The sequence below is a fragment of the Mustela erminea genome, chromosome 7 (assembly GCF_009829155.1).
Source record: "Mustela erminea isolate mMusErm1 chromosome 7, mMusErm1.Pri, whole genome shotgun sequence".
Taxonomy (NCBI): domain Eukaryota; kingdom Metazoa; phylum Chordata; class Mammalia; order Carnivora; family Mustelidae; genus Mustela; species Mustela erminea.
In genome coordinates, this window is record NC_045620.1 from 4,388,461 (window position 1) to 4,399,347 (window position 10,887).

The following is a 10,887-nucleotide window of genomic DNA, read 5'->3' on the forward strand; positions in this document are numbered from 1 at the left end:
GAGGTCAAGGAGAACCTAGGCTCTTTGGGGCGGTGGGGGGCGGGGAGGAGTCCCACTGCCCCAGCACCTTGGGCTGAGTCTAGAGGCCCCTTGTCCCGGAGTGTGGAGTCCTTCAGTCACCACATGCCAGTGCCTGGTTGCACAGCAGCTCAGGAGCCTGGGGTCGTGCCCCTCCATGGTGGAGACGCGGGTGACAACTCCAGGCGCTGACCCAGGCACCCAGACTCAGGTGTGGCTGAGGCAGAGCTGGATGCCCAGGGCAGAGCCACGGTGCAGGGGGCGGCAGACCCCGGCTAGCCTCTGACTCCACTGTGGCCCAGGATGGCTGGGGAGGGCAGGCAGAGTCTCTGGAGCATGTCAGGACCCCTAACTCCTCTCTGTCTGCTTTGCAGCCCGCACCACTGAGGCGACTGGGACCGCCAGGGGTGGCCGTCTACACTGGGAACCCCGCTGCCAACAGCCCGCGCCGAGCAGAGCCCCCGTCACTGTGCTGCTGCCCCCACGCCTCGACGGGCCCTGGGTCTCTACCGGGTAAGACCCTGAGGTCACCCTGATCACAGGCCCCTGGGCAGGGAAACTGCACACACTCTGGGCCTCAGTGTCCACACGATCCGATTCAACTGGTCGTCCAAGATGCCTGCTACCTGCCAAACGTGTGGCCCTGCTGACCCCCCTCCACAGCACGAGCCCTGTGGGCGGAATGTGTCCCAGTCGCACGCGGCCATGGATGAAATCCATGTGTGCGACATACTGAGCACCCAGGCTACAGGACTTACTGAGTGCCCACTAGGGACGGGGGAGCCACTGTGGGGACAGGCAGCAGACAGGCGGACCCAAAAGTAAGTGTGGTGAGCCTCAGATGGTGCTAAGCTCTGCCACGAAGGACATGGAGCCACGGATGTGGCTGGATGTGAGAGCCAGCAACCCGGGGGGGCTTCTCGGAGGTGGCAATGTTCCGCTGAGAGCTGAAAGAAGAATCAGCCATCCAGAGACCCAGGGGAGGAGCCAGGCAGAGGGAGAAGCTGGCGCAAAGGTCCTGAGACAGGACAAGGCAGAGGAGAGGGTGGAGAGGGCCCAGGCATCCTGCTTGTCTGTCCAATTTTCTTCCTAACCGGCCAGGCTTGCCTGACATTTCAGAGGCCCTGTTAGCTGTTCCGGCCAATGGGATTTGTGCTCTAACCCTCAACTGTGGGGCACAGACGCTACAACAGCTCTAAGTCCTCCCTCCTGGGAGAGGGCGAAGGGCGGCCGTGGCCTCCTCCACACCTAGTACACCCTTTCCTCCCCCGCCACCCCCTGCGGGCCCGTCCTCTTCTGCGGCCAGGGACTGGCCTCTCCACGTCCTCCATGTACCTCCTGGGGTCAGGCAGAAACTCAACTGCCAAACATCTGTTAGCACTCTGTTGTTGAGGGAGGGGACGTGAGCGCTACTAAGCCACTTTGGATGCGTTCCCAGGCTCTGTCCCCATCCTGAGATCCAGGTGAGATCCAGGCGCCACCGGTGTGGGTCACCCCAAGACAGAACTGGGCTCTGGGGAAGGTCAGAACTGGGTCCAGGCTCCTTTTGCCCTGAGGTAACAGCGTTCCAGGACAGTTCTTCTAGAAACTTCTAGAACTGTCTTCCTAGAAAGTTCCTCCTCATGTTCTCCAGACAGGCTTTGCTGCTTCCTGGAGGCAATGCAGGGAATGATCTAGAGTCCGGGGCCCACTGAGGTTGTTCACTGTGACCTGCTGCGTCCCGTTAGGCAAATCTCTTGCCCCCGGCCCTGTCCAAGATGCAGGTGAGGACAGGACTATGGCACCCCGCTCATGTGTGTGAGTCACCTCTCTCCGTCTTCAACAACCTCCTGTCCTGGCAATTCTTTACCATTTTTCTTTACACCGGCTTGCTTTCGTTTACTTAAATATATTCATTTATTTTTCCAGCTTTACTGAGGCATAATTGGTAAACAGTAAACTGTCCACATTTACAGCGTACTGCAATTATTTTTAAAGGAAGCGTAGTATCATCCCGGAGAGGGAGGGCAGAACCCCCTGCCATAAATAGGAGGCAACTGTAAAAAAGAAAGTCAATGAAAACAAAACAACATAATTAGATTCTCACTAGATTCGTTGCCTGCCTTGGGCCCCGAGTCCGTTTTCTCGGGGAGAGAAGGGAGGTGGGCGTTACAGACACGTTAGCTCCAACAGAGACTTTCTCCTTAACATAATCAGAAAGATTGGAAGAAAAGAAAAAGGAACTGTTTTCGTGCTGGGTAAGAACATGTTTCTTTCGCTCCATCCGTCTTGCTATGAAAACTACTATGAGAGTTCACAGCAGCGTGTGAAGGGGGCCCTGCCCGCTGTTTCCCCCTAGAACTCACCCAGCCGCCCCCCCGTCTGCGCCCTCAATGCAGTCTCAGAGGCTCCCCTGCCCCCAAACCCGGCTGCGGCCGTGGATCTAGGAGTCATTCAGCTTCCCTTTGTGCCCAACCCCACGTGCTTGCTTTACCACCAGCAGAAGTGATCCTGGGGGCCAGGTCTGGCCCACCACCTGTTTTGTAAATAAAGTTTTATTGGCACACAGCTATGCCCCACCTCACCCCACTTACTTATTGTCCCTGGCTGCTTTAGCGCTAGAGACCTGCTCACGCACCCAAACAGAAATACTTATTACCTGACCCTTTACAGAAAAAGCTTGGTGATCCCTGGTTTAGATCGACAAACCTGTCACAGGCACGAATGGAACTTGGTCAGGGAAGTCAACCGAGCGAAGGGGAGACCGGAAGTGACTGCGCATTAGTCACGATTCCCTCCACGAGGCCCTGGGGAGGGTCTGCTCTGAGCCAGGGGCCGAGGATCTACTGGGGCAAGAACAGGGAGGCCACTGCCTGCTGGGGCTCATGGCATGGGGCCCCCCAAATGATGCAAAAGAGCCCGTTTCCTAAGCACCTCCTGGGCACCACCACCATTCTTCATGTTTCCTGGAGACCCTGACTGTGGGTCTGACGCCTCCGTGTCACAGAGGAAGGAGCTGGGCATTATCCCCAGCCGCTGAGGGACAGGAATGGGATATGAACCTGGGTCCTCTGGCTGCAGAGTCTGCGTACTTCTTGGGCCACAAGAGGCCCAAGTATCCACAGGTATGAGGACCCATGCCGTGAGGGAGGCTTACAGCTAAAGGAGGCAGTTAGGATTGGAGGAAGCAGAAGGAGGCTTTTGTGGAGGCCACAAGGCAAGTGAAAGGCCCTCGGCCCCACAGGGGGTGGCTGAGACCAATTAGGGAAACCGAGGCTTGTCAGGGCCCAGCTCTGGACTGAGGTCTGAAATAGAGGCTGTGGGAGCAGAGTCCAGCCTGCAGGGAGAGGGGCTCACCGTGTAGGCTCTCCCTGCTCTGCCCAACCCCCGTCTCTCTCTCTCTCTCTCTCTCTCTCTCTCTCTCTCTCTCTCTCTGACAGCTGTGAGGTGCGCCCGGGACCTGAGTTCCTCACCCGCTCCTACACCTTCTACCCTAACCGCCTCTTCCGAGCCTACCAGTTCTACTACAGGGACCCTTTCTGCCGGGAGCCTGCCCACTCCCTGCTCATCAAGGGCAAAGTCCGCCTGCGCCGGGCCTCCTGGGTCACCCGAGGGGCCACTGAGGCCGACTACCACCTGCACAAGGTGGGCATTGTCTTTCACAGCCGCCATGGCCTGCTCGATGTCACCGGGAGTCTCAACCAGACCCGGGTGGGCCAGGACTGTGCCCGGCGGCTGCCCCCAGCCCGGGCCTGGCTGCCCGGGGCCCTGTACGAGCTGCTGAGCGCCCGGGCCAAGCAGGACTGCACAGAAGCCCTGGGCTTCACCATGCACGAGCTCAGCCTGGTCCGCATGCTGCGGCACCTGCAGCCGCAGCCTCGGGCTGGGCCCCGGCTGGTGGAGGAGCTCTACCTGGGGGACATCCACACCGACCGAGGGGAGAGGTGGCACTACCGGCCGACGGGCTACCAGCGCCCGCTGCAGAGTGCCCTGGTGAGTCTGGGGCCCTGGGAGGGCGAGGTCTGGTCCCTGCCTCAGACCCTCTCCGTACCCCCTTGCTGGCCTGCTGGCCTCAGGGCATTTGCACATGCTGTTCCCTCTGCTTGAGACAGGTCTGTACAGGGCTGGCTTTTTCCAAAGGAACCGCTGCTCAGCTTGTCTGTGCCTGGTCCGTGGTCCCCACAGGGTCCTCTTCTGCTCGTGCTGGGCACTTGGGCAAGTGTGTCTCAGTTCTCAGATCAGCTGTTCCCACCGATCCCCACTCTGCACATTTTCCAGCACTCAGCTTCCCGGGGCTGCATGGTTTGTTTACTTGTTAATTGCCACCTTCTCTAGCAGTAGACTCTGCATGGGTGGGGCCCTGTCCTCTCCTGGGTCCCTGCACACGGCCCAGGGTCTGGCACACAATGGGGGCCAATAAAGCTTAGTGAATGAATGCAGGAGAGGTCAGTCCCTTCTCCAGGGCTCTGCTGGACGGCCACAGAACGCAGAGAAGGTGACCCCAAGAGCCCCACGTGCACCTCTTTGGTGTCTGGAGCCAGAGATGCTGAGTGTACCCATTCACACTAATGCCGGGTAAAGCAGCACTCCTCAGCCCCTGTTCTCAAGATGCCATTACCTGGACATCTTCTGAGAATGCAGAGTCAGGTCCTGGGGGGGGGGGTCGGGGGGGGTCTGGGGGGGCCTGGGACTCTGCATTTCCAACAGGCTCCCAGATGGCCCACGGACTGCCCTCTGGGCAGAAGGCTGCCCTGTGAAGGGAGATGTACTTCCCCCAACCCAGCTCCAGTGTGAATTTCACTTGAGGTCCTTAACCTAGATTTTAAATTAAGTGATCACAGCACACTGCCCCCATTTGGGGGAGACCTGGTAGCCCTTCTCTGCCTGATGAGCACACAGGCAGAAAGAATCCGCTCTTCTCGTGTGTGAGATGTACTCTGGGCACGTGGCATAGAGCCTGGCCCTCAAGGCATGGAGGCTCAGGACTTCTCCAGTGCAGCTGGTTGAAGACTTGGGACCACCACACCACCCCCACCCCCAGGAAAATGTTTGCAGAAGCATCAAATAGTGAATTTAGACAGAAACCAATTCTATTAAAACAGCTACCCAAGTCTTAGAGCATTAATTTGTGACACAGGAACCTTTATTCTCCCTAATTGAGTGTAAACATGTTCCCAGTATCTGCAACATTGTTACTAGGAGACAGGAAACAAAGCCAGAGGTTCCAGAAATTGCAGGGCTCCCTTGTCTACACCCACAATTACAAGTTAACTTTTATCAGTTGGGGTTTCTTGAAACTGAAGTCAAGGTAGGATGCCATGAGGAGAATGTCTCTACTACATAACCCAGGAATATTTTTCAAAAGTGAGAATGAAGAGACTGGAGGCATGAGTTCAGGAGCCCCTATCAAGTGAGCCCTTGGGCAACCCTCAGGTCATTCAGCAAGTATTGAGTGCCTACTGTGTACTCAGTACTCAAGGAACTAAACCAGATGGGCAATTTCTCACCTCTGGGAGCAGCTACTTGTCAAAGGACCCCAAAGAAGTGTCCTAGGGATGAGCCCCACTGCCCTCTCCTCTCCCACCCCCTCCTCTGGGGAGCAGAGAAGAAGCACAGAAGTCCTCATAATCAGAAAATCAGCCTGAGTTCTTTCCATGACCTCAAAATTATGCTCTCTTTGGCAACCAGTGTTCTAGGCTGGTCTGACGTTAATCCTACTTAGGAGAAGGTGCCGGCAGCAGGGTTATGACAGGCACCCCCCCCCCCCATTAGGAGGGCAAACTGCTCAGAACATGGACAGGATGGCCCCCTGGGGCACAGCAGATGACAGTTGTCCTGTCTCCCCAGGCAGGGCTGTGGGGCTGGAGACCTCTGCGCTCCTGCTGCCTCACCAGCCAGCGCGGCTGACACAGCCCAGCCCGTGATCGTGCCGCAGAGCAGGAATGTGGGCAGAGACGAGCAGTGCCAGATGTGCGCACATTAAATTAAATACCTGCTCAGCAACTGCCCCCGCCCCACCCGGGGAAAAAAAAAAAAAAAGGAGAGAGAGAGAGACACAATTTTAAAGAAAATGCTGCATATAAACCCCCAAGTAACGAATCAGTCGTTACCTTATGCTCTCCAGGGTCTGAGCCTTGTCCATGACCCAAACCAGATGGTAAACATGAACATTTTTAGAAGTTAATTTAAAACCAATTTGATCCCCAAATTCATTGCCTGGATGTAGAATCCTAATCAATCAGCCAACACTCAACCAAAATCATCTAAGCCTGGTGTCACCTCTGGGGGTTAATTAGAAACTGTTATGTGCTATTCGAGAAATAACTTTATGTAACAGGTTTGAACCAGTAAGAGTTTGGCTCCCGCGCAAGTGTGAATTCTGCTGGCTGGGGCCTTGCTTATTAACACATGCATCTCCGGACCCCTGCAGAATGACGCCAGAAGGGGTTTTCGTTTTTCACCCCCTTCGAACACATCGGACACATCGGAGGAGGAGATGCCTATTCTCGCATCTCTCACCTGAATGGCTCACTAGCTCTCAGTTTGTTTCTGTTATGCAGAAAGCCACTTGCCCTGCCCCAACGACCAAATAGGATCTCAAATGTCCTGCTTGCAGGAGAGGGCGAGGCGGGGAAGACAGCCCTGGTATTATTTTGATGTAAGGCTTTCTGCTCTGTCAATACACATCAGCGTGACAACAGTCGGAATGTGGGTTAAAATGCCTAAATTAGACTCCAATCAGCCGGACTTCCAATTACCAGCACTCCAGCTTACCACCCAGCCGGCTCATTTCTTCCCATCACACTTTTGGACCCATTTACTAGCATTTCCAAGTGCCTTTGAGGCCTCTGTCCTCGAGTCAAAATCCCCCAAACCAAAAATAATATAATCTTCCATATTATGGAGATCAAGGCAAGTTTAGGTTTATCACAGACACAAATAAGAGCTGAATATGTGACAAACTGAAAAAGAACACAAATAGTTTCTTAGTCCTCCGATAGTTCCTTTCTAGACAAAAAGTCCTGAACGCCACTTGTCTGGCATAAAACTCACCCAACAGCAACCTGCAGAAATCTTCTGGTTTTTGCAAGGAAAAGAAAAAACGGAGCTGTTTCCCAGCTGGGCACTCCAAATGTCCCTCTTTGCCCTTGCCCGTCCTGCCTGCGCCCCTGGCCTGAGGTTTCCTTCTCGAATGGCAAAAGCAGGGGATGCCCGCTAGTTCCCCCATCAACCTTGCTTAGACAAGCCGTTGTTCCCAGGGTGTTTACCTTTCAGAGTGATGCTCTGGACTGAACTCTGGGCAAGAGCTCCCTTTCAAAACACAAAACAAAACAAAAACAAAGAAAACAAAAAACCACACCAAGGTGTCTCTATCCGGCTCCGTTGAGCTTTTTCCTTCCAAAATGCAGAGTGACTACGCCCACACACTTTGGTTTGGCATCTGTTCCCCGTTGACATGCTTCACAGTGAGCCCAGCTCCATGACTCCGGAAAGCACGGACAACTGTAAATAAGGCCACAGAGACGGCAAAGCAATGCACAGCCTGGGACAACGGGGACCAAGGTCCAGCTGGCCACTGGAGGGCGGCTGGTTTCCCCCATTATAAATAACACTACAGTGAACATCTCTGCGCGCCATCTCTTTCCCACGACCTCCTCAGGGCAGACTCTAGCGGGGGCAGGCACACGTGCAGGGGTATTTAAATGGGACTTTGTCCCTGTTACCATGTGCACTCTCCAAGGCAGTGAGGGAACGATGCTCACCTTCCCCGGGAGAGGTTCTTGGAGCTAGAAGAGCCTCTCTTCTCCACCCAAGGTGGGGAAGGCACCTCTGTGAGAGCACGGAAGCTCTCAGTACGGAGGGGATGCGAAGGGGCACCAGGAGGCACGTTCTAGCCTGTGTCCACCACTTCGGGCTGGAGACGCGGCAGGCTGCCAGGCCCACTGAAGCCCGGCATCTTCGGCCCGGACACCTAACACCTGCCTGAGGAGGGCTGAGCCCAACACCTGGTGCTTGGGCTCAGGGGAAGGGGGAGTCACAGTGGGCCAGGAGAAGGGAGATAAACTTGAACGGTCGAATCCCAGGACCAAGCCGGATAGGTGTGGAAATGGTCCCTTCCAAGCCCCAAGGCCTTTCTCCTTCATCCATCCACCCATTCATCCCATCAGCATGGGGCTACGATGAGCTAGGCCCTGTGCCAGGCCCAGGGGCTGGAAGAGGTAGCCACCGGGGCCCCCCGGCTTGGGGAGCCTACCATCCAGCGAGGCAGAGGGGCGGACAGGAAGGAGGCAGGAAGGGACAGGTCCGTGATCTGCAGAGCTCTCGCTAAGACCTCACTGAGCCGAGACCCAGACCAGAAGCAGCCCACCAGGCCCCATGTGGGGGGATTTCCAGGTAGAGGGCCAGCAGGTGCACAGGCCCAGAAGAGGGAGGACTTCCCTGAGATCCAACACGAGCGAAGTGGCCACTGCGGTGGGAGGCGGGGAGTGACCCACGGGCGGGACCCCGCGATACCCCCACCCCCGGCCGCACCCCGACTGCTCCCGCAGCTCGGACGATCGCTGTCCTGTTTCTGTTTGTCTCCTGCCAGCACCACGCCCGCCCCTGCCCGGCGTGCAGCCTCATCGCGCGCTCTGACGAGCACCACCCGCCCGTGCTGCCCCCCCAGGCGGCCCTGCCCCTGCGCCTGGGGGGCCGGTGGATCAGCCCCGGGTGCGAGGTGCGCCCCGCCGTGCTCTTCCTCACCAGGCTCTTCACCTTCCACGGGCACAACCGCTCCTGGGAAGGGTATTACCGCCACTTCTCAGACCCCGCCTGCCGCCAGCCCACCTTCACGGTCTACGCCGCGGGCCACTACACCAGGGGCAGGCCCTCCAGCAAGGTCCTCGGCGGCACCGAACTGGTGTTTCAGGTCACCCGGGCCCGAGTGACTCCCATGGACCAGGTCACCACGGCCATGCTCAACTACTCTGAACCGAGCAGCTGCGGGGGCCCGGGGGCCTGGTCCCTGGGGACCGAGCGGGACGTCACAGCCACCAACGGGTGTCTTCCGCTGGGCATCAGGCTCCCCCACGTGGAGTACGAGCTTTTCAAGATGGAGCTAGACCCCCTCGGGCAAAGCCTGCTCTTCATCGGACAAAGGCCCACGGACGGGTCAAGTCCCGACACCCCGGAGAAGCGCCCCACGTCCTACCAAGCGCCCCTGGTGCTCTGCGACGGGGTGGCCGAGGCGGTGTCCGGACCCCTGCAGCACAGACCTCTGCCGAAGCCCTTCCGTGGTGGGGGGCCATGTCCTCCAGCGGCCCCTCTCCCAGTCCTGCCCCTGGCTCTAGGGCTGGCCTTCCTCAAGGGGCTCTGAAATCGGTCTCTGAGCTCTAGACCGCCGCTTGGGACACTCGGTGCCCCGTGGCCTCCCTCTGGGCACAGACTCCTCTTGCGTCGGCGAGAAGGGCCCGCTCTACCCTCCGCTCGGCTGCGGATCCTCCCCGCCCACTGCTGTCCACCAGCCTTGGGCCCCACAGTGCTCAGCCCCTGAGTCCCACGGCACCTGCAAGGTCTGCCCTCGAGGACTGGCCGTGCACCTGGGCATGGCCATGGCCAGGGCTCTGCGGCTCTAAATGCGAGCTCCTGGTTTTCCGGGGCGGTTGGAGGACAGCAGGCCCTTCTCTCACCCCGTCCTTGGCGTTTTGGGGACGGGAGTGAGGCCCTGCACGGGGAGGCCACCGCCGCTCTGCTGAGCCTGTGGATTCTTATTTTAAAGTTTATTAATTTGAATTTAGCAATACAAACTCAAACCAGGGCTATGAATTAAAGATGCTGCTTCGGGCTTTCGGTGCTTGGCGGCTTTCTGGAAGAGCGCCTGTCTCTTCGGGGCGACTCGGCTTTCCTGGGTTTGACTGTGCATCGGCGAGTCAAGCCCGGAGCTGTCGACACCGCACGTGGCTGAATCCGGCCCTCCCGGGCCAGGATGCGAAGGAAGCCGCCCGTTGGGGCCCACAAGGGCGCCCGCCTCACCCACACCCGGCTGGCTGCTGGGGGCAGGTCTGTGGAGGAGCGCAGCACCTGCCGCCTTCAGAAAGTAATTAATACTAACGACAGCGGTGACACTAAGGTGCTCCGTAATCAGCCTTGTACAGGCGTCCTCTGTTTTCAGGATTCTCTGCACTCAACTGACGAGGAGGCAGAGACCTCTGAACGGGTCTTTGGAACCACCCTAAGGAGAGGTTGGGGTCACCAGGCTGCACGGCAACCTCTGGAGGGGGACACAGCCTGCTCGCCCCTGTGCTGAGATGCCGATGTCCTCCTCTGCTAGGAGGGGGCTGTCATCCAGGTGGGGGACAGGCTGTGCCTCTGCAGGGACCCTGCCCGTGTTCCCGAGGCCTCATCTGCACGCTGCGAAATTGACTGGGATCCTCATGGGCTTGAGGGTTTGGGGGACTCTGTGCCTAGGACTCGCCCCTCCTTTCTCCGCCGGATCCCTATCTCTGGCTCTTATCACTGATCTTGAACAATTGTCTGTGAGGTTAACGGGGCTTTCAGAGGGAAGCCCTGGTCCTCCATTATACTGTGTGGGGTTCCATCAGCCCACTGAAATGGCTCCAACTTATCTACCCATTGTTCTTGAAAAGAAGAAAGACCCACCAAGTTAATATTCTCTGTAGGTCTCAGAGAGCTACGTGTGTTTCCGGAGTATTTACCGAAGTACAAGAAATAATTAGATTATTTACGGTCTCCGACTGCGCGGGTGGGGGTGCGGTTCCCGGTGGGGCTGAGGGTGGGGGTGGTGGTGTGGCCGTGGCTCGGCAAGTCTCGTGTCTGAGGCTCCAGGCGACCGTGACGCCATTTGTCATCAAATTTGAATCTTTTAATAAAATTAAACAGCCTGAAAAA

General features: G+C 57.4%; 1 protein-coding gene across 1 annotated transcript in view; it reads left to right on the forward strand.

The window, feature by feature from the left end:
* APCDD1L (APC down-regulated 1 like) overlaps nt 1–10,887 on the forward strand; it is a 50,128-nt gene extending 39,241 nt beyond the window's left edge. The window contains exons 2-4 of the mRNA XM_032350217.1: nt 393–531; nt 3,438–3,990; nt 8,588–10,887. Of these exons, the coding sequence (XP_032206108.1) occupies nt 393–531; nt 3,438–3,990; nt 8,588–9,355 (1,460 nt within the window). The 3' untranslated portion in view covers nt 9,356–10,887. The remainder of the gene's footprint in view (nt 1–392; nt 532–3,437; nt 3,991–8,587) is intronic.